At 45.3% G+C, this 23,929-nt stretch overlaps 1 protein-coding gene across 1 annotated transcript; it reads right to left on the bottom strand.

Annotated features, from left to right (window-relative positions):
* Positions 1–1,024: 1,024 nt before the first annotated feature.
* LOC134024079 (piggyBac transposable element-derived protein 4-like) lies at positions 1,025–4,475 on the bottom strand. Its single transcript, XM_062466496.1, has 2 exons — positions 3,535–4,475; positions 1,025–2,885 (listed from the first exon to the last, which is right to left on the bottom strand). Exons 1-2 carry the CDS (start codon positions 3,705–3,707, stop codon positions 1,127–1,129), a joined length of 1,932 nt encoding a protein of 643 aa, XP_062322480.1. The 5' UTR covers positions 3,708–4,475; the 3' UTR covers positions 1,025–1,126.
* Between the last annotated feature and the right edge of the window lie 19,454 nt (positions 4,476–23,929).

The following is a 23,929-nucleotide window of genomic DNA, read 5'->3' on the forward strand; positions in this document are numbered from 1 at the left end:
AGACAGTCTTCTTTTTTAATTCTTGGTGTCTGTGCACTTTTAGACCTTTAAGACACTAGAGTTGATTGTGGACTGTTTAGCTCGAGTTTGAGTCATTCTTTTAGCAGTTTCCAATCACCAGTAGGGTATGGAGGTGAGCCAGGAGCAGACCGCCGTCCTCACGGAAGGGGGAAACGTCCTGGGGGGAAACACAACAAAGAGAGGGAATTACACATTGAATCCTCTCAACATCCCACTCACCAAGAAATATTTTAAACTTCTCCAAGCATTACACCACTCCGAGATCCTGAGTCATTCTCTTTTAACAGGAATCTGCCCTAAGGGGATGGAGAGACAGGTACACAAATTAGCATCATTCATCAAACCATTTTCGCCATCTCTTAACCTCTTAAGCATCCTGTTAAATGTGCCTAAAAACGCCTAAACAGCATACCCAAAGTAAATTGGAAGCTGTTCTTGAACCATTTGGAGTACATGCATGTAAATGATCTCTTTTGAAAGCTGACACTCTGAAGTTTTTTCCCCTGTTGTCAGGACCCATGTTAGTCCTACTGGTGTTGAGTAATAGAAGCTTGAACACAAGGAAACTGAAAGTTTCCATTTCCGCCTAGATTTTGTTATGAAAACAATAGCCTAAAGAGGCCTAGAAGTGGTAGGTATTAGCTGGAAGATAAAATTGGACACCAGCCTGAAGCCTGACCCAATAAAACTCAAAAGTAGATCATAACAACACAAAAAATGAATGTTATACACATGTTTTTCTAAGGGTACATCCAGGCGTTTTCTGAAAGTGCCCTTTGGAGACTCCAAAAGGACCCTTGGTAACCATGGCCACATACCTAGCCTAAAAAGGCTACAACTTTTGAACTCTTTCATGTACAGTCATATGTTTGGGCTCTAATGAAAGGTGACACTCAGATCTATCATATTCCATATTCAGATTCACCATTAGTGTTGTTGAAACAGAGTAACTGAGGCATAAGAGTGCTTTTTACCTTCTTCAAACTAAACTTTGTGCAAATAAAAGAGTCAAAACAAGAGCTATTGTGGAAAAACTAGTTTATATAAGAAAAACACACCAAACTATTTACAAACAGTGAATTGTTGACACTAATTATTGACAATTTCACAAAATGTTTTTGGCAACATGCCAGTTATTGTAGCAGTCACGTTTGGGGACAAAGCACAAAGCTACATTGCAGGTTGAACACTTCACTGGTGTCAGTAAACCACAGTGTTTGCACCTCTGCCGACCAGCGGTGCTGTCTCCACTGATATGCACTGGCCTGTGACTAGCTGTGGGTTGAGTCACGATGGAAGATGAGGGACCGGGTAAGGGTTGAGGCCCCAACTCTGCCAGTTCAACAGCAAGGGTCTCTCTGAAGGCCTTCTGGGTCAGAGGTACCTGTCCTTTTCCTTTTGCAATGTCTTTGTGAAGGAGGAAGGCGTTCACAATCCCAATGTCCAGGAAATGATAAAAGAAGGTCTTGTACCATCTCTGGGTCTTGTGGAGTACTTTATAGTATCCGATCAGTGCATCGGAGAGGTCCACTCCACCCATGCACTGGTTGTAGTTCTTTACCACTGGCGGAACTGGGATGTCTTTCAGTATCCAGCGCTGATCTGCACCTTTGACCCTCCTCTGCACCGTGTCCTGTGCATGTGCTGTGTGGAGCGTTGAACACAGGAAGACGTCCCTTGTGTCTCGCCACTGGACAAAGAGGAGGGGGTCGTTCCTTATCCAGCGAATGCTGCCGCGGGGAGATTTTGAGTCCAAACTGTTTTCTTTTGTTTTCGGGAATCCAATTCTGTTTGTGCGGATGGTTCCGCATGCCCAGATCCTCTTCTGAAGGAGGTCTCGGAAAAGGGTGGGACTTGTGTAGAAATTGTCAACAAAGAGTTTGTACCCGGTGCCCAGCAACTGTGTGTCTATTAGCTCCATCACTGATTCATAGCTGAGACCCTTGCCAGTGTTTCCTTGGAGCTTTCCTTCATACACAAAAAAGTCCCATGTGTAACCGCTCTTCGAGTCAGCCAGAACAAACAGTTTGTATCCCCAGCGAACAGGCTTATTTTTCATATATTGTTTTAGGCCAATGCGAGCTTTAGAGGCAACCATCCTCTCGTCAATGGCAATATCCTGGCCTGGGTGATAGTTCCTTTTGCATGCTTCTCTTATCTCCTGGTAAACTGGGTTGATCTTGCAAAGACGGTTGAAGGCTGCTGTGCCTCTCCTCTGCTCATTAGTAGCATCGTCCGCCATGCTACTCAGATGAAGAGATCTGGAGATTCGGAGGAACTTCTTCCCGGTTATTACCTGTTTTGGGAAAGGGAAGCTGTGCAGTTTGTCCTTTCGCCAGTAATCAGTAAATGTAGAGCATTTTACTAGACCCATGTAGATGACCATGGAAATGAAGGTAAACATGTCCTGCAATGTCAGATCAATCCAGGGGTGAGTGGGTGTGGAGTGGTGAGTCAAGCCAAACTCATTGGTGTTTAGAAGGATAGTTTGTAATACCGAGTTTGTCCAAAAAAGTTGGAAAAGCTGCAGGGCTGTGTAGGTCGCTGTCCGAATTAGCTGGGGTCCAGGTGGGTTCGTCGGCCTGAAAGTAGGCTGAGGTGGTGTTATGTCAGGAATGTCAACATCATTCCATCTCTCTCCAGATGGGCTTGTTGACGCTCCAGCTTTGGTTCTGCTGCTGCCTCTCCCCCTTCCCCTTCCTCTTCCTCTTCCTCTTGGCCTTCTCCTGCTGGCAGAACCTCTCTGGGGAGTTTGAGGCTCATCACTGGATGAGCTGCTGCTGTCCTCCTGTCCTGCTGCTGTACGGGGCCGCTTGCTGACTTGAGCAGGAATATCCGGCTCGTAGTCCTCATCAGATGTTTTCCTATAATGACAAAATAAACAGTCAGTTACAAACCATTCCCATATTTTCTGTATTCTACATCAGCAGTACACACACACTGAAACACAGACACCCCCACACTCAGTTCACACCTTGAAACAAAGCCACCCCCACCCCCACACTCAGTTCACACCTTGAAACAAAGAGACACACACCTCCCCCAAATGCAGTTCAAACATTGAAACACACACACATGAACTTCTGTTGTAAGTTATTTTACACAAATATATAGTTTTTCTGGTGCTAGAAGAAATACTAACCCTAACCCTATGTAAAAACAATGTTATACCATGACAAATGGAGCTATCTGATCTGATTCAGTGAAACAACAAATATGTATGCATATAAAGTTACAAAAACAATTACGAAAACAAAATGTTGCCGTGTGTTTGTTGTTTCTTTGTTCCATGTTTCACTAAATAAGATATACTAATAGGGTTACTTATTGATATGTTATAAAACATTGTTTTTACAACGCCAAAGTAGCTCTATTAGTATCTTGAAACGTGGAACAAAGAAACAACAAATGATTACAAACACACGGCAACATTTTTTTTTTGGATTTGAAACTAAAGCTTATTTGTGCAGAATATACAGTAAAATATGTTTTATAATATAAAACGAAACTTACTTATCCAAGGTAATATCTCCTCCTTCCTGATATAAATCCTCAGCTTCTGAATCAAAGTCAGAAAAATCTGTGTTTTCCTCGGATACATTGTCTGATAAATCACTATCATGTCCAGTTACTTCTTCCAAAACTTCTGTGAGACAATACTTCGTTTTCTGTGTCTTCTTTGCCATGATGAAATCGATAACCAACTGCGTCAATAATCTCCGTTCCAACAGCGCGCACAACGCATGAACATATGCAGCTATTTACGCAGAGAGTACAGCTTTTCAATGTTTTCACTTACCTGGGAAGTCCCATATCATTGTTTTCAGAATGTGATTGGCTAAAAGACGTGTCAGTCATTTCCAAGATTGGTTTTGATTGGGCTGAGCTTCAAACAAAGAAAACCCAGGTGGGGGTGTGATGGGCCATCAATTCAGATGAGTCGTTGCTTGGCTGTTGAAGGCCTTGGACAGGCAATGGAAGCTCCGATTGGGTCAATCTTGGTGTCAATCAAAAGGGGAGGGTTCAGCGGACATTTTGATGCCTTTGGATAGTAAATAGACCGTTGCTAACCGGAGAAAGGTGCACTTTTATGTGAACAAGTTGTTTCTTCCGTCGGCTAACTTGCATGATGAAACAAAGGATAATGGCTATTCATGAACGTAAAACATTGTATTTGGACGAATTACTTTACATGGTTAGATACTTTGAACCCTTGGGAATGTACGCAGATCAAGTTTTGATGTGTTGTTTGCATACCAGGACGACACGGAACCTTTGAGGGTAAGTAGAGAGTTTGGCTTTGTAAACAACACCAAAGTGGTGACTGGACAAAGACGTTGACTAAACTTGTTGTTGTGACTCGATCTTGAAATGGTTTACATATCTACAAGCACAAGAATCGTAGCTTTCCAATGATGTATAACATGTGTAGCGTCTAAAAAATATATTTATTAGAATTTAGTGCGTCGTAGCTGGGGGGGGGGGGGGGGGGCAGCATTTTTGTCTCGCGAGCGAAACAGGAGCGTAAACAGGTTAATACCACCAATAGAGTAAAAAACAACACTCAAAAATGGCTAGGAGACATTTTGGAGACATTACGGGTCCATTACGATGAGGTCATGGGTTCCATTCTGGGAGACTTGCCGATACTGGATGAAAGGGCCCTTCAGGTAGCGGTGGGTTGGAGCAAGCTGAAATACAAAAGAAGATTCACTAGTACATCTGTGGATACTCTGCGTACTATGCTGATAACTCCAATGGAAATACCAGTTATTCCAAACCCACTGGACTTTGACAGTGTGGATTTCCCGCCGTTGCCTGACCCCCTGGGAAGGGAAGGACAGACCCCTTTCATCCAGGGAACACCTATCCCTAAAAAACAGAGGACCAGCCTTGGTAGGGTACGCCAGAAAAATACTCCTACCCATGGAAATAAAAACTTACCTGGGAAAGGGGATGTGGCGACCTCTGGTGGCCTTCTTGGGACTGAAAGGCAAGAAATCAGACCATTAGGGGGAGCAATGACAACAAACACAAAGCCAATGCCACTTACCTTTAAGGAGGCCCTAATGTCATCTAGGAGGGATAGTATTGTTGTTTTGGAGTTGCCACCCCAGACTCCCATACCCTTTAATCCCCAAATGGAGGACACCCCCTCAGAAATAGAGGCTGCACGGGGTCCCCCAGGAGGGGATGCTCACTCTGCGATGGAGCGTTCTGCAGGTGAGGTGGGTAAGGGGAGGGGGGCAACAAACCAAGATCCCCCCCGACCCAGTAATGTGGCAGTCCACATTGATGAGAGTCTTAACTCATCTCCTGGCGTTAAGGTCCTAAGTGGTCCTCCAGAGGACGCAATGGGACAACAGCGAGAGACTATGAGGGTGGTTAATGGGGGCTCTTTCCCTGTTTCCCCCTTACCTAACCCCAACCCCTCCCTTTCCTGGGCCTCTCCTCCACTAGGGACAGATGGGGATCTTACCCCCATTCTGCCCTCGGTGCCTAACCCCAATTGTTTGGGGATTAATGGGGGTCTAACCTTCCCCCTGTCACCTGATCCTAACCTCAACCATCCCGTCCCCCGTTCCCGCCCCTCCCTATACCCCCCCAGCCCCACTGGGGGCCTTTTCCCTATTCCCCCCTTACCTAACCCCAACCCCTCCCTTTCCTGTGCCTCTCTTCCACTAGGGACAGATGGGGATCTTACCCCCATTCTGCCCTCGGTGCTTAATCCCAATTATTTGGGGATTAATGGGGGCCTAACCTCTCCCCTGTCACCTGATCCTAACCTCAACCGTCCCGTCCCCCGTTCCCGCCCCTCCCCACACCCCCCCAGCCCCACTTACCTTAGTCCTCGCCGCCAGCTGCCAGTGGGCACCGCCTCTCGTAGGGAACCTGTAAAACATCAAAATGTTGTAAGAAAGATCCACATTTGGAATCTGGAAGTCACAAAACCAATACTGTTTATAGGAGACTCTAATCTCGCAAGAATACCCACCTTTGAGGATAACAGCATTCAGGTGGACAGTTTCCCAGGAGCCTCTTGTGATCACCTGAGGGGAGTAATAGCAAAGCTAACGCCTCACACAGAAGTAGAAAAGGTTATCCTTTCTGTGGGCCTGGTGAACTGTTTAAAGGAGAACGTACCTGATACGTTACTAAAACAGATGCGACGACTTCTGGCAGTGTGTGACACAGCATTTCCACATGCTACTATTTATGTAGCACAGATCCACTTCTCAGATAGGCTGAATGACAAACAAAAGAGCCTACTAAGGAGATTCAATAAGGATATTGTTAAACATTGTGAATACTTACCTGTCTTGGAGACACGCCACTTCTGTGTGATGCCAAGGGACCCGGTCCATTGGACTCCGGAAACTGCGAATAGAATTTTTAAACTTTGGCTTGAATTTTTAAACTAGACGGAGATGAGTGTGATGATACAGCTCCGACATCCAACATTATGAACCTCTCGAGGTCTTATAGACTGAATGAGGTCGAGAAAAAAGTGTTGGAACTGGGACTTACCTTCATTCCTACTCCGAGGCAGCCAGACCGCAGGGAATTACGCAGAGATCTCCATGTGTATCACAGGAGATTGAAGCTTTTAGATCATTTCAATTATGGAAATGAATATGTCCATACACCCTTCACGGACCCGTCTAGTTGGGTGCCAGGGAGAGTGTCAAACACAATTGAGACCCTTATCAAAAAAGATCTGGAAGCCTTAAGGGCTTTTAGACCGATGCCGGAACATACTTACAATTTGAGCATAGAGGAACTCCAAGCCATTAAGACTCTGGCGGACGACCCGGCTCTAGTAATCAAACCGGCAGATAAGGGATCACAAATTGTGATTATGGACAGGACACAGTATCTATTGGAAGCAGAGAGGCAATTGGCCAACAGAGATCATTATACACCTTTATTACATTCAATGCAGCCCGAGACACAGATCATGATCCGATCCATCTTGTGTGATATGTTCCGGGATGACATAATAACATCAAAACAAATGACTTACCTGTTGGGGCCGGATGTCCCCAGGCCAAGAGTCTTCTACCTGCTGCCGAAGATACACAAGGCCCTGGACCAATGGACTGTCCCGGGCCGGGTTCCCTGTGGTCGACCAATAGTGAGTGACTGTGGCTCAGAGTCGTCTAACATCGCTGAGTATCTGGACCTGCACATTAACCCTCTTTCACACAAGCATGCTTCCTACATAAAGGATACGTATGACTTTGTGGAGAAAGTTGGGTTAATTTCAGTCTCAGCTGATGCGTTTTTGTTTTCTATTGACATTAACTCTCTATACACCAACATAGATACGACCTTGGGCCTACAGTCAATAAGAGCTGCTTTTAATAAATTTCCTGTTCCAGGAAGACCTGATGCGTATATTTTAGAACTGTTAAAGATGAGCCTTGACCGGAATGACTTTGAGTTTAATAACAAACACTACCTCCAGATCCATGGTACAGCGATGGGCAAAAAATTTGCCCCAGCCTATGCCAATTTGTATATGTGTGGGTGGGAAGAATCAGCATTTGTGAAATGCCGCCATCTGCCGTCGCTGTATTTGAGGTACCTGGATGACATCTTTGGTATCTGGGAGGGAGATATGGAGAGTTTTAAAGCATTCTTGGAAGTTTTAAACACACATCATCCGGCCATCAAAATAACACACAACATCCAGAGGGAAACATTAGAGTTCTTAGACACACAGGTATTCTTTTCATCCAGTTTGGGAGCAACAACAAAAACTTTAGCCACTAAAGTTTTCTTTAAGGAAACAGATAGGCATGCATTGCTCCACAAAAACAGTTACCATCCTAAGCATACATATAAGGGTCTGGTCAAATCTCAATTGATCAGATTCCATCGCATTTGTACTCACCTTAGTGATGTGGAGGAGGCGACATCGGTCCTCTTTAAAGCCCTGAGGCCTCGGGGATATTCTCGGAGGTTCCTGAGGGGGATAAGGAGTGAAGTGAGGCGGGTGTTCCAAACAAATGGGAGATATGTAGTGCAAAATGATGAGAAGAAAATTATACCTGTGGTCACGACGTTCTCTCATCCTCTTGGACGTTTGGGTGGCCAGCTGAGGCTCAACTTTGGACAGGCCCAGGAGACCCTGGAGGACCTGGGTGGTTTTAAATTGATCTCTGCATACAGGAGAAACAAAAATCTTAAAGATAAACTGGTTCACTCGAGCCTGAATAAAAAACCTGAGGTATCCCTAACAGAACAACAACACTTCCAACAGGATGTCTATATTGGGAATAGATATTCTGGGAGGGGGGTACCTATAGGGAATAGCATTGATTTTAAAACTTACAACGTGGTCTATGCTATCAGATGCTCCAGTTGCCAGAAACTGTACATAGGAGAAACCAGATACTCCATGGAGATCCGTTTTAAACAGCACAGGTATCAGGTCAGGAGAGGAAACGAGGATACAGTCCTTTACCGGCACTTTGTAATGCATGGGGTTAACAACATGGGGATTGAGGGTCTGGAGAGCCATAAAGAGTGGACAAAAACTCAAAGACAGAAGGCTGAAAGGACCTGGATACACCTTTTGAAAACAATTGACCCGCTAGGGCTAAATGAAAAATATTAAAAATCCAAAAAGGCCCTAATCTAACATTGGGGAGTGTTGGAAAAAAAACTTACCTTGGTCTTCCTTGGGGGTACCTGTAGACACTACAGGTAGTTGGGATCCTCCACATGGCGGGTTCTCATATATATTAACATGTATATGTGTTTTCTGTTGTAATATTGATACTATGAATTATGATTTATTACATTTTTGTTGGGTGCTTGTTGCCCCGCCATGTGGGGGATCCCAACTCCAAAAAATGCAGTTGCACTTACCTTCCTTGCTGCATTCAATGTCGAGGGATCCACCTGGGGAGAGAGAAAAGGGGTGAAACATCGGTTTCTTGCACCCTCATAGAGGACAAACTGTATGCTTCACAATTTTTCAAACACTTACCTTACAGACCTTCAAATCTCCTTCTTCTTCTTTTCACACTCGCACAGGAACAATAGACCTCCACAGTCCAACACGGGGGGCTAGCGCCAGTGCCACTCCAACCCTGCAAGGGGTTGAGATCTGCCACCTAACCTAACCCTAACCCTAACCCTAACCCTAACCCTAACCCACGACCACCGTGAAACAACTGCAGCAGCTTGGGAAAACCTGTCAAAACCGATTTCCTAAAGCTGTTGTCTACGTGCCATTCATTCATTTCTCGGACAGGTTGGCTAAGGACCAGCAAAAATTATTTGACGATTTTAACTTTTATGTTGATAGTAAATCTCCTTTTCAAACGTTACCTGAGATGGATAAACTCCAATTCCAGGTAACGGGACGGGATCCAGTTCTCTGGACCACTGAAACCGCAGAGAGAATGCTAAAATTATGGATGAGTGATTTATTATTATAAACATCTAAAGGTTGCATACCCCCTGCTGTCTTACGAGTGGGAGGTGAGGGATTCCTGGGGAAAGAGAAAAAAGTTATTAACAATACCAGGAATCAGAAAAGAGTGTATATATGCACATACTTACTTACCTGTGATACTTACCTGTGATGACCAGTGGGGGGCAGAAGGGTTCCTGTAGGACAAAAAAAGAAAAAAGATCAACACAGATCTAAAGTATAGGGTATTTAGTGGTTTACTTACCTGGGATACTTACCTGCTAGGATACCTACCTGGATGGGAATATAATAATCCTCCTCTTCACCTTCTTTCCTGGGGACAAAAAAACATTGAATAAAAACACAGGACTTGTGCCAGTGCAACTCCAGCCCATCATTGGGCTGAGACCTTTTCACAAACCTAACCCTAACCCCAACCCTAGTTGCCCCATAGCCTGACCCCAACCCTAACCCCAACCCTAGTTGCCCCATAGCCTGACCCCAACCCTAGTTGCCCCATAGCCTGACCCCAACCCTAGTTGCCCCATAGCCTGACCCCAACCCTAGTTGCCCCATAGCCTGACCCCAACCCTAGTTGCCCCATAGCCTGACCCCAACCCTAGTTGCCCCATAGCCTGACCCCAACCCTAGTTGCCCCATAGCCTGACCCCAACCCTAGTTGCCCCATAGCCTGACCCCAACCCTAGTTGCCCCATAGCCTGACCCCAACCCTAGTTGCCCCATAGCCTGACCCCAACCCTAGTTGCCCCATAGCCTGACCCCAACCCTAGTTGCCCCATAGCCTGACCCCAACCCTAGTTGCCCCATAGCCTGACCCCAACCCTAACCCCAACCCTAGTTGCCCCATAGCCTGACCCCAACCCTAACCCCAACCCTAGTTGCCCCATAGCCTGACCCCAACCCTAACCCCAACCCTAGTTGCCCCATAGCCTGACCCCAACCCTAACCCCAACCCTAGTTGCCCCATAGCCTGACCCCAACCCTAACCCCAACCCTAGTTGCCCCATAGCCTGACCCCAACCCTAACCCCAACCCTAGTTGCCCCATAGCCTGACCCCAACCCTAACCCCAACCCTAGTTGCCCCATAGCCTGACCCCAACCCTAACCCCAACCCTAGTTGCCCCATAGCCTGACCCCAACCCTAACCCCAACCCTAGTTGCCCCATAGCCTGACCCCAACCCTAACCCCAACCCTAGTTGCCCCATAGCCTGACCCCAACCCTAACCCCAACCCTAGTTGCCCCATAGCCTGACCCCAACCCTAACCCCAACCCTAGTTGCCCCATAGCCTGACCCCAACCCTAACCCCAACCCTAGTTGCCCCATAGCCTGACCCCAACCCTAACCCCAACCCTAGTTGCCCCATAGCCTGACCCCAACCCTAACCCCAACCCTAGTTGCCCCATAGCCTGACCCCAACCCTAACCCCAACCCTAGTTGCCCCATAGCCTGACCCCAACCCTAACCCCAACCCTAGTTGCCCCATAGCCTGACCCCAACCCTAACCCCAACCCTAGTTGCCCCATAGCCTGACCCCAACCCTAACCCCAACCCTAGTTGCCCCATAGCCTGACCCCAACCCTAACCCCAACCCTAGTTGCCCCATAGCCTGACCCCAACCCTAACCCCAACCCTAGTTGCCCCATAGCCTGACCCCAACCCTAACCCCAACCCTAGTTGCCCCATAGCCTGACCCCAACCCTAACCCCAACCCTAGTTGCCCCATAGCCTGACCCCAACCCTAACCCCAACCCTAGTTGCCCCATAGCCTGACCCCAACCCTAACCCCAACCCTAGTTGCCCCATAGCCTGACCCCAACCCTAACCCCAACCCTAGTTGCCCCATAGCCTGACCCCAACCCTAACCCCAACCCTAGTTGCCCCATAGCCTGACCCCAACCCTAACCCCAACCCTAGTTGCCCCATAGCCTGACCCCAACCCTAACCCCAACCCTAGTTGCCCCATAGCCTGACCTTTACTCCTGGGGTGCCCCCTGGTCCCAAGGGTTTCAAAATCCTGGTCCTCAGGGCCACCCTGCCCTGCACATTTTTGATTTTTCCCTGCTCCAACATACCTGATACAAATGAACAGTTATTATTAAGCTTCTCCAGAGCTTGATAACAACCAATTCATTTGTATCAGGTATGTTGGAGCAGGGAAAAATCTAAAATGTGCAGGACAGGGGGGTCCTGAGGACCAGGGTTGAGCACTAGTGACCTAAGCCTGTGATTTTCGACCTTAGGCATTACAGATGGTTCTGAATGTTTCCCCTCCACCTACAACTGATTTTAATGAACAGCCCTTACTAGCTTCTGCAGAGCTAGATAACAACCAATTCATTTATATCAGGTATGTTGGAAAAATCTAGGACAGCGGGGTCTTGAGAAATAGTAACATCTCTACCCTGGTCCTTGTAAATCATACAGAACAGATGGTTTTCTATGTTTCCCCTCCTCCTACACACCTGATTTTAATGAATCAGTAGTTATCTAGCTCTGCAGAAGCTTGATAATCACCCTTCATTTGAATCAGGTATGTTAGAGCAGTGAAGCATGTAAGACAGGGGTGCCCCAAAAACTAAGATTTTGAAACACTGCTGTAGCAGAGCCAACAGACAAACCACGTACCATCACACCTTTCCCCTACCCCCGACAAGGAGAAAGGGGGTTTTCCTCCTTTGTCCTTATCTCCAGAGCAGGAGCTTCAAAGCTTCTGGCCCAGCATGGGGTCAGAAAGTAGACCAAAATGGCCTTACAGTATGGAGACAAAGGATTTTAAGGAAGAACTAACTTTTCTGGATTTACAAACATATTCTCAAGGACTACATGGCTCATGGACACTATTTCAATGACAGTAGTTGATGTGTTATAATGTATGCTTTCCCTTTAATGCTGTGTTGACATAATTTGATGTTTTAATGTAACTTCCTTCCCTGTTATGATAAATCAGTCAATCTTGATATCAAAATGATTCTAATCTACAAACTAAACCATTTATTAATGTTGTATTGTTATATTTCGAAGTATAAGCAATACATGGACATTTGAAATAGCTGAACTCTGAAAAGTTATCAACCACTTCACACCCATACGTCAATCTCAGGATGGACGCCCAGGTGGGAGTAACTGACCAATCAAAGAGTTCACCTCCAAAAGGATACCCCCTTTCTCAAGGATTATAAAACCTTGACGCACAAGCAATCCGGGCTTTTTCGCAAGGATTCACCGGAAGTGTTCGCGACACATCTGACCTATCCTTCTCAATCAGCAACTCACTGGACCACTAGGAACTTGAACGAAAGATTCCTTTGCTCTAACCGTTTGACAACGACGAACGGAACCTTGACTCTTCTTCTTCAAACTGACAACAGTAACTGCGATATTGCTACATTTCTTACTTGTGAACATTGGCATATTGTGATTTAATTTGTTACGTTTGATTTTAGTTTGCAAATGATTTAACCTAACTTTCGTTAGGATTAGTTAACATACTCTCCCATTGTTCTCCAGAAGCCTATCTCTCTCTCTCTCTCCCTTCCCCCCTCCCCACGCGCTCTCAACCTACCATCTTGTACCAACCCTCATCATAGTTTAGGACCTACCGTATGCAGTTCAACTCAACTCACTTTCAACTAACCTATAACTTCTCTGGTATTTGTTCATTATAATTACATTTCCTTAAATAAATCATTGTTTATAATACTCGCGTTATCCCTCACGTTATCTGATCTGCTCTACTTTCATAGAATCCACTACTTAAGATTAGACTGATTATTACGAAGGCTATTATTCAATATTATTCAATAAGGTTTCCTCTGTCCCTTTAACAAATAAGAGGTGGTGCCCCCAAGAACTACATACTTTATTATAAATTAAGTATTGCTAATCTTAAACGAGCAAACCCCGCTACATATTGGAGCCCCGTGAGAGGCTTTGAAACAGATTGAAATGAGCGATCTATAACGGAGATACATTTTCCGTCTGAAACCCTCCCTCCCACCCTTTTGGTTAAATTAACGCTCCGTTGTATTTAACTATTCCCCCAGATAGCTACGGTTTTAAACACTGTTTGAATACTGTGCTGTGTACTCATTGAATTGTCATTGTCGTGAACAATTGGCTGTTTGTGTGTAACTAACTAGCTTCGGAAAAGCTAGACTTGAGCGGAGGTACGCGCGTGCGCAGTGACACTGCGACCCGTCTCATTTCATCTTGTGAAACTACAAAGGCAGCGCTTCTAAATGAAGGCATAAGAACCTTTTTATAGAGTCACAACACTACTATTTTGGTACCATACACGCTTCGGAAAGGTGTATTATAGTAGTGTTGGCCATTTGGGTTGAGTAAATCAACCAAGCAACTGATAAGTTGCCATTGTCTAGTTAGAGGTAGATAACAGACATTGATCAGTCCAAAAGGACTTTGATTTTGAAGGAGACTACGCAGTTCTCTACTTTAAGCTATATGCTTCTACCTTGTTAAACAATTGGTAAATTGATTAACCTAGCTTTTCGGAAAAAGCTTCACTTTGTTTTGCATGTAATTCAACATTAATGTAAACACTCAACCTCTAGAATCAGTAAAGTAACAGTAAAATAATTATTGAGACAGGAGAAGCTGCTTATTTAAGGACCTTTATTGTTGCTTAACCGGAAATAGTTACCTTTCGTGAACAAAGACCTGTAATTTGATTTTCATTCCGCGCACTTAAAAGTGGAAGTTGTCAGAATATCGGCGCTGTTGACCATACTGAACTGTAATCCTATTTACCCCTCATCAATATACAACTTTAACAACAATCGCTAAATAATAATTAAACGTAAAGTGTATTATTTTTAGTTTGCCCACTCTATCTGCGATCAGTCCAAAAGGACTTTTGTTTGGAAGTAGCCGAACAACGCAGCCTGTACTGCCACAATATTGTTAAACAATTCCGAAATTGATAAACTAGCTTTTCGAAAAGAAGCTTCACTGTTTTGCATTCAATTCGAGGTGAATGTAAAACCCTTGCCCAAATTAAAGCTACATTATAGATGCAGCAACAATTTAGTTCATTATCTGTTTGATTCTACAAGCTAAACCGGCTAACTTAATGTGCTATAGTATTTAAATACATTGTACTTTCTCAGTCCAGTTTAGGCTAAAACAAATCAACAGCTACTCAATCTAAATTCTCTAATCGTTTATAGATAATATAACAACATTACTGAAATTAAGATTTATTATAGGCCTAAAGGAATAAATAATTTTTTTTTTTTGAATATTTGATCCTGGGTGGTGACTTTAGTGTTAAATTTAATTTCTGAATATTAATCTCAGTTTTTGATTGTTAATCTTTGAATATTAACTTCTGATTTTAACTTTAATATTAATTTGGTAAACAATTTTATTTATTTTCTGAATCTTTGATCCTGGATGGTGACTTTAATATTGATTTTAATTTCTGAATATTAATCTCAGTTTTTGATTGTTAATCTTTGAATATTAACTTCTGATTTTAATTTTAATATTAAGTTGGTAAACAAAAAAAAAACAAAAGTATATATATATTGTTACCAAAAAGAGAACCACTACAAAACTAAAGTGCCTATCAACATTATCACAATAGCATTGTGTTAATAACTTCCAGTAGCCGAACCAAACATGTCTCACCTCACGAAAGCTGAGAAACTGATTGTCCACCTATCCAAGAAAGAAAACCCAAGATATGTGGAAACGCTGACCGATCTAAATTTCGATATGATCACCAGGAAAACTCAAGAAGTGGTCATAGAAAATGTAGGCCAAATATTGAGCAAATCCCAAATTGTCAAATGCCTATCCAGCCTCGGTCTCAACTATGCTGCACTACTCAGGTTATCAATAACAAAAGTCAACACACAATGGACACAGGCTCTCCAGGATCGAGAGGATGCTCTCAAGGCGGCACAAAGAGAACAAGAGCACAGGAAACGATTGGAACAGGAAACCAGCGACCTGGCTGTTGAACTAGATAGAGCTAAAGCACAGCTAACGGAACAGGAAACACAGCTAATACAACAGGAAATAACCCTCAAAGATGCCCTTGAAGCGAAAGAAAGAGAACAAGAACGACTGGAACAGGAAGCCAGCGGCCTAGCGGAAGAACTGGAAAGAGCTAAGACACAGCTAACGCAACAAGAAAGTACCCTCAGGGATGCCCTCATGGCTAAGGAAAAGGAACAAGAATTACGGGAGACACTGCAACAGGAAGCCAGCGGCCTAGCTGAGGAACTGGAAGAACTGAAAGAAGAAATGCAGGGGGTTCAGAAAAGCAACAAGGACTCAGCATCACTACTGAAAAACACAGAGAAGGTATTGGATGAAACTAATGGAAAAATAGCAGACTACGACCACTTAAAAGAAGAATGCCACGCTCTCCACACAAAAATCCAACTCCTGTACCAAGATCTCGCGCACGCCACAGCTGATCGGGGGACGATGAGGGACGAGTTACTTGAAGCAAGAACTGAACAACTATCTACCCTTCAAAAGCTGTACAAAGCGACCGCCACAATCCAGCCCATAGATGATCCAAACACTGACGGAAGAAGGAGACCAGAATATGCGGAACAGCTGAGCAGGAAACGGGACCAGAAAATGGAACTACAATCCCAACCTGAACGACACGCTCAGACCACAGCCCCAAACAGATGGGATAACGATGATGAACCCTCACGTTCAGCCTATCCACAAAATGCATGGGAAATGCATGACCTGCCACCAGCAGTGTCACTAAATCTGCTATTGAAAATGAGCAGGAACATAGAAAAGTTTGATCCAGACAATCCCACTCAAAGCATTGAGATGTATCTGGAACAACTGAACTTTAATCTCGATCGCCTACCTAGAGCTACAGACGCAGACAAGCTGTACCTGTTGAAGAGCACCTCTTCCAGCTCAATCAGAGCCCTGCTTGACAGGCAACCAGCTGGAGAACGCCACAGCTATGACATGGCTTGCCGGACCCTCAAGGCTTGGCACTCAGAAAGTAAAAGCTCCTGCTGCACTACCGCCCTGCACACAAAACAAAAGGCCAACGAAAACCCAAAGACATTCTATGAGCGGTTCCAGAAAGCCTATTTTGCAACAGAAAACCAACCCGGAGGAGAAGAAACTCCCATGTTCAAGTCAGTGTTCATCGACAACCTCTCCCAATCCATAAAACCCTTCATGACGACCTTCGCGAACCAGGAAACCATGACGGCTCTGCAGCTGAGAGACATGGCATATAAATCATGGGCGAACAACAACCGAGCTCCAGACTCAAATGTCCATGTGGTGGAATCAGACTCACACCTACAACTAGAAGGACGAGAACTCCAGAGACCCTACGAACCCAGACCCGCCTACAAGCAACCCTCCTATAATGCACGAGACCACTCAACAAGACCCGAACAATATCAAAACAATTACAATAGACAACCCGACAACAACTATGGATACAAACAACACTCCTATCACGCAAGTAACCACTCAACAAGACCCACACCGTACCAAAACGAACACAACAACCCTGGACGACACCAGCACAACTATAACAAAACAAACAAACCCCAAGAGTATCAACAAAAAGAAAAATGTGAAGAGAACATAGAAATCATGAAGAAAAACCTTAGTGACATACTAAGAAAATTGGATGAAGCAAACAAAAAGGATCCGTCAGACCCAGCATGACTAGAAGGCCCCAACACGGAAAACACACCTCAAGGGCTCCCCATTGGATGGGAAAAAGGAAAGATGACCCAAGACCACCACAAACCCAGGAGAAGACAACCTCCAGAAACAACAACACACAAACAAGCCCCACAGTTACACACATTTCTGGGTGAGCTTTCCAGAAAAGGAAGAGCTAACCGAAGCTATGTCCCCATCACACTTGAAGATGAAGTGCCCTGCGAAGGATTGTTGGACACGGGTGCAGAAATCTGCCTGATTGCACCCACCTTGGCCGCTCAGCTAAAAGAAATAGCCAGATCAAACAGAAGATGGATTAAAAGTGAAGATAGTGAATTCAACATCACAAGCTTCAGCCAAAACAAAGCTCCAGTCACAGAGACACTGTACTTGAAGCTAACATTTGGAGAAATGTCCCTAATCCACCCCATCCATGTCTCACCGCTTGAGACCGAAAAACTGCTGATTGGACACGATCTACTCAACAGACTGGAACCCCTCATTGACTTCAAACGAAACAAGATGTGGACCCACGTCAAGAAGCCCTATCCACTGCCTCACCCTGAAGTCCAGAACACAGTCTTCACAGTGGAAGGGGGGGGACATCCTACGTCTGATCCACATCTCTCAGAAGAGGACCCGATCCATGGGCTAGATGGCCGCTCCAGACCGCCCCAGAGCTACGCCACTCACCCATCGAGACACAAGGTTAAAAAAGAATCAGCACAACGCCATGACCGTCGGGTGCCATCAGAAACCCACCTGCGACGAGAAGCATCACAGGTCCAAAAGAAGTCACATGATGCCAACTGGATGAGAGTGCAGAAAGTAGGAAAACCTACCATGGCCGACAAGCATCCCAGAAGAAGCACCCCAACTGTGACAAGGTGGCACAACCCCCGGAAGAAAACACCGCTACTCGCGGACAACAGGCCATGCACAGAGGCCTGGCCTTATACCAGCAACCTGACCCTGTCAAACTGCTGATGAAACAGGTGCACAACAGGTGCCTTGACCAAAGTGTCTCAAAGTCACAAAAAAAAATTAAAAAAAATAAAACCTCCTTTAAACCAAAATAATAGGCAAACACCGTCACAAGACGAATATGGCTCCACCAATCTACCAATATTTTTATTTCTTAAATCTGTTACCAGAAACCCAACATGATTTACTTTGAGGTACTGTCAAAAGGAATGCCTTAGAGCTACCGCTGCATAAGCCACCTTCCCTGGCCCCTGACAAATAAGACCATGACTCCAGGAAGTCAAGGCACCCACTTCCACTTCTCTCTCTTTTCTTTCCTTTCATTCTAAGAAACTTAGTAATAGGACCCAAGTTAGCGCCCATTGATTCCTACATTGTTTAGTGTCCACTCATGCCAATGTTTACAGTAGAAATGCTGTCGTAGTGTCGTGTTTGTCTTTTCTCTGCTCTTCTTACGTGCCAACAGCCCAATGACGTCGAGTCATCGGACGTTGCCAGCAGGGGGATATGTAGCAGAGCCAACAGACAAACCACGTACCATCACACCTTTCCCCTACCCCCGACAAGGAGAAAGGGGGTTTTCCTCCTTTGTCCTTATCTCCAGAGCAGGAGCTTCAAAGCTTCTGGCCCAGCATGGGGTCAGAAAGTAGACCAAAATGGCCTTACAGTATGGAGACAAAGGATTTTAAGGAAGAACTAACTTTTCTGGATTTACAAACATATTCTCAAGGACTACATGGCTCATGGACACTATTTCAATGACAGTAGTTGATGTGTTATAATGTATGCTTTCCCTTTAATGCTGTGTTGACATAATTTGATGTTTTAATGTAACTTCCTTCCCTGTTATGATAAATCAGTCAATCTTGATATCAAAATGATTCTAATCTACAAACTAAACCATTTATTAATGTTGTATTGTTATATTTCGAAGTATAAGCAATACATGGACATTTGAAATAGCTGAACTCTGAAAAGTTATCAACCACTTCACACCCATACGTCAATCTCAGGATGGACGCCCAGGTGGGAGTAACTGACCAATCAAAGAGTTCACCTCCAAAAGGATACCCCCTTTCTCAAGGATTATAAAACCTTGACGCACAAGCAATCCGGGCTTTTTCGCAAGGATTCACCGGAAGTGTTCGCGACACATCTGACCTATCCTTCTCAATCAGCAACTCACTGGACCACTAGGAACTTGAACGAAAGATTCCTTTGCTCTAACCGTTTGACAACGACGAACGGAACCTTGACTCTTCTTCTTCAAACTGACAACAGTAACTGCGATATTGCTACATTTCTTACTTGTGAACATTGGCATATTGTGATTTAATTTGTTACGTTTGATTTTAGTTTGCAAATGATTTAACCTAACTTTCGTTAGGATTAGTTAACATACTCTCCCATTGTTCTCCAGAAGCCTATCTCTCTCTCTCTCTCCCTTCCCCCCTCCCCACGCGCTCTCAACCTACCATCTTGTACCAACCCTCATCATAGTTTAGGACCTACCGTATGCAGTTCAACTCAACTCACTTTCAACTAACCTATAACTTCTCTGGTATTTGTTCATTATAATTACATTTCCTTAAATAAATCATTGTTTATAATACTCGCGTTATCCCTCACGTTATCTGATCTGCTCTACTTTCATAGAATCCACTACTTAAGATTAGACTGATTATTACGAAGGCTATTATTCAATATTATTCAATAAGGTTTCCTCTGTCCCTTTAACAAATAAGAGGTGGTGCCCCCAAGAACTACATACTTTATTATAAATTAAGTATTGCTAATCTTAAACGAGCAAACCCCGCTACACTGCCATACTATAAGGTCACAATTGCTGCCCCTTGTGGTGGATATAACAACATGTTAAGGGGTCAAAATGCAGGTAATTTGCATAGGGATGGGTAATGCCTGTTCTTTGACCACGGGTATGTAAGTGGGTCATACGAAGGTTCCCCTAGGGAACAGGCATGGACGGTAAGGGTTTAGCAATCGGGGAGGACAACCTTGATTGGTGTCAGCTTCTACATCCAACCAGTGTCGTGGCTGACGGGGTTGTTGGAGTAATGTGATCAGGGCTGGGTGTCCAAGGGAGGGAAGCGAGTTCAGAATAAGAGGCCCTACAAGGGTCTTCAGGATGAAAAGCCATGGGTTGGGTTGTCAGGAGATGGATGGGGTCTTCAAACTAAAAGTCCTCTGAGAATGGTGAGATAAGGCTAATGAGCGAGTATTGGGAGTATAAGTTCAAAGTTACTCTGTGCCAGAAAGCCAAAAAGCTTGTCAAAATAAGTCCCTTTAGGAAGAGGACAATCACTGGGGGTAAGGAAAGATCGTGGGTGAAAGTAAGGTCCTTGAGACTAAGACTCCCTTCAAATTGTGCCCGAGAGGGAAAGTCATGATGGTAGCAGAGGTCCAATGTGAGTGTGTGGGGGTAACCAGAGATGGGCGGTAGCATTTTCAATAAAGTCCCAATGAAGTGAAAGTATGGCAGGATGATGACCACTGGGGGTTGGAGAGGGCCCTACAAGGGTTCAACAAATGGAAAGCCATGGGTCAGGGTGACCAGTGGCAGGTAAGAGGAAAGCCTTTCAAAAAAAAGTTCTTTTACAATTTCAGGCACAGGAGGGGGGTGGGCAGTGTGGTGGACAGAGACAACCAATGAGAGTTTGTCAAAAAAAAAGTCCCATTGGAGTGGAGGATGCTGTAGGTAGCAGGAAGGTCAGAACCAGGTCCTTTAGGCATAGGTCCCAAATGGTTAGGGTTAGAGTCAGAGTTGGGTAGGGTTCTGGTTACAACAACGACGACTAGTACAGGTCCAAAGCTCCAACAAGGTTACATTTAGGTGTTGGTCCAGAGGCTCAGGGATGTATAGACAGGAGAGATGACAAGGAGAAGTCAGGAAGTGGGAGAGAGAGAAATGACTACAGAGCCAACACCCACAGGGCAAAGGACACTTGCCCACAGGGCTAAGCAAGTCTACCTCCCATCCAAAGGGTGGTCCCAAGGATGGGAGGAGAGGGTGCAAAGGGGTAATTAAGGGTTAGGGTTTTAGGTGAAGAATCATAAGCACCTTCCCAGAGGAGAGGATCGCAGGGTGAAATTGGGGGACCGTATCCATTTCCCAGAAGAACACAGCTGCTATCAAGGGGTCCCCAAGGGAGAGGGTTTTTTGGGTAAAGGAAGAGAACCGAAAGAGAGAGAATTGACGGCAAATCTTCAGATCTTCTTAATGATAAAGGAATCAAGGCAAATCTAAGGTTGGAATGAGAAGGAGCTGTAGGGGTGAGTAGAGACCAAGGCCCAGGCAGGTTAGGTAGCATTAATGAGGGTTAGGTGTGGCAGTAATGATGGAAACACCCTGTGGGACCCCAACGGGACCACAGTACAGGTGAGACCCCATTTAGGCACGCGCACCTGAAACCCCACTAACTCCGTCCCCTTATGATAAACTAGGGTTAGTATAGAGTTTGTATAATGTCTAAAGTCCAGTAAAGATCCAAGAAGGGTATCAATCCCAACATTTGGTAATATAGGTCTAGCAATGACAAACTGGATATCCCAAGGTCTAGGATGAGATCTGTTGGAAACCGGTCTGGAGAATGGGAGTAAAAGTGATGACATACCGCTGTCCGAAGACTAACCCCATTCTTGTCCAAATCGGGCCAGTAGAACTAATTTGTGAAGGAAACCTTTTTTTTATTAGCAATCAATGCTAATGCTAATAAGCAAAATGGTGCATGTTTTAGGAGGAATTGGAGAGTCTAAGTTCAATGTGAAATAAAATTTGAATTGTAAAGCTTGAAATTTTGGAAAAATAAATTTCTTTGAAATTTAATTTAAAAAAAATATATTAGCAATCAGTGCTAATGCTAATAAGCAAAAATGGTGCAATTCTTACCTTGGATCCTGCCCACTGCTCTCGCCACACGGAAAATTTGGGGGTAGAATGGATACCCAGTAAGAGGCACAATAAACTGCAAGAGAACATGTCCAAGAGAATAAATTTCTCATGGGGAAGCCAACAAGCACCAGAAACCAGGGAGGCAAAAGCGTATCCTGGGGTATGGGTTTGATCACACCCCTTGGGCTAAAGGGTGATGATCAGAATCAGTCAAGGTGTAGTGCAGTGGTGCATGAGTGGGGCTACCCCCCGTAAAAGACTGGGCTACGATCAAGGTCCTGAGCCCTGGACCACCACATCCTGCGTGCTGTCCCGAATGGGACGCAGGAGGGCCGCATACTTACCGCCCACCCAAACAGACTGCTTGTTAACACCGCAAGGTTACCACAGCCTGCCCGGAGAGGGCCTGAAGAACCACTTGCCCGGACAGACTGCTTGTGATCACAGCCTGCCCAGAGTGGATCAAAGTCTCCCGCCCACCCAGACAAGCTGCCCCTGTCGCAGCTTACCCAGCAGGGGCTAAGGAGTGCTGGCGGAAGGGAGGTAAGGCTCCTATCGAGCCATGGAACTCCCTACAAGCTTCTACCAGTGGCTAGGGCCTAGGTTTGTCGGCGGGTGAGTCCTGGGAATATGTCCCATTGTGCTAAACCACTGGACCCACCAATCTTCTACCAACGCTAACTATACCTCGGAAAATCATACTCACCAAAGCTGTGTAAAACCCGGTCTGGAACTCCTACGTCAGGAGTCTGCTAAGGGATCCGGATGAGGCCTTGAATCGTTTCAGGGAGACCCCATCAACTGAGGTAGCAAATCTTTCAACGGTGAGAGCGGCAAGCGGCGTCGGGTATCAAAAACCCCATTGAGCCTAATCAAACTGGAAAATGATTGAGAAACCAAAGGTAGGAATGGTAGCCCCGAAGAGGGGTATCGGCCTGAGTATTAGTGAAGATTAAATCGATCTGCTTGTCTGATAGACACAGCGATTGGTTGACTGGCACCAAAGTGTCAGGGCCGCTCCCCAGAAATGGGGAGGGGCTCCTGTGAAATAAAATGGGTCCCCTCCCCCAACCTGTCAGTCCAGGGGACATGGCAGTGTAGGGCAGGACCAGGCACCTAAGGGTTAGGGTTAGTGTTAGAGACAGAGAGAGAAAGAGACTTTTACCATTTTGAAGAAAGGGAGGTTTGGACTCCCGCTTGATTGAGAGAAACCAAAGGTAGGAATGGTAGCCACGAAGAGGGGTACCGGCATGATTTTAAGTGAAGATCAAGCCAATCTGTTTGTCTGATAGACACAGCAATTGGTTGACTGGCACCAAAGGTGTCAGGGCCACTCCCCAGAAATGAGGAGAGGTCCAGGGCCACCCCCCCAGAGAGATGGGGAGGGGCCCCTGTGAAACTAAATGGGTCCACCGACCTGTCAGTCCAGGGGACATGGCAGTGTAGGGCGGGACCAGGCACCTGAGGGTTAGGGTTAGAGAAAGAGACTTTAGGACTTTACCATGGAGAAGAAAGGGGGGTTAGGACTTTACCATGTAGGTTTTTTTTGGACTGTACCATTTTGAGGAAAAGGGGGTTTTGGACTCCCGCTTGACTCTGTCTACCTTTCCCCCCCCCCCATAACTCTGCCTAGGAGGCTCCCCCAGGCCCCAAACTTGGTCTGGTTTGCTCATTAGAAGCCCCTCTATGTGCAGTTTTTGGATGGGATTTTTGGATTTGTATATTTTGGAAACACCCCCTCTGAAGCCTTTTTTTCCCACACTTCCGAGCAAGTGACCTCTCCGAAAACTCCCACGCCTCTTCCCTCCCTTCCACGGAGCGAGTCCTCTGAAACGCGGCGCTCATCCCCCTTCCCGGCGTGTTTTGAAGT

The sequence above is a fragment of the Osmerus eperlanus genome, chromosome 7 (genome assembly GCF_963692335.1).
Source record: "Osmerus eperlanus chromosome 7, fOsmEpe2.1, whole genome shotgun sequence".
NCBI classification, from domain to species: domain Eukaryota; kingdom Metazoa; phylum Chordata; class Actinopteri; order Osmeriformes; family Osmeridae; genus Osmerus; species Osmerus eperlanus.

Excerpts from the sequence above, each read along its gene's own strand:
- LOC134024079 (XM_062466496.1), bottom strand. The coding sequence starts at position 3,707 with ATGGCAAAGAAGACACAGAAAACGAAGTATTGTCTCACAGAAGTTTTG. Across the intron at positions 2,886-3,534 it reads GGAGATATTACCTTGGATAA|GAAAACATCTGATGAGGACT; the intron begins GTAAGTTTCGTT and ends TTGTCATTATAG.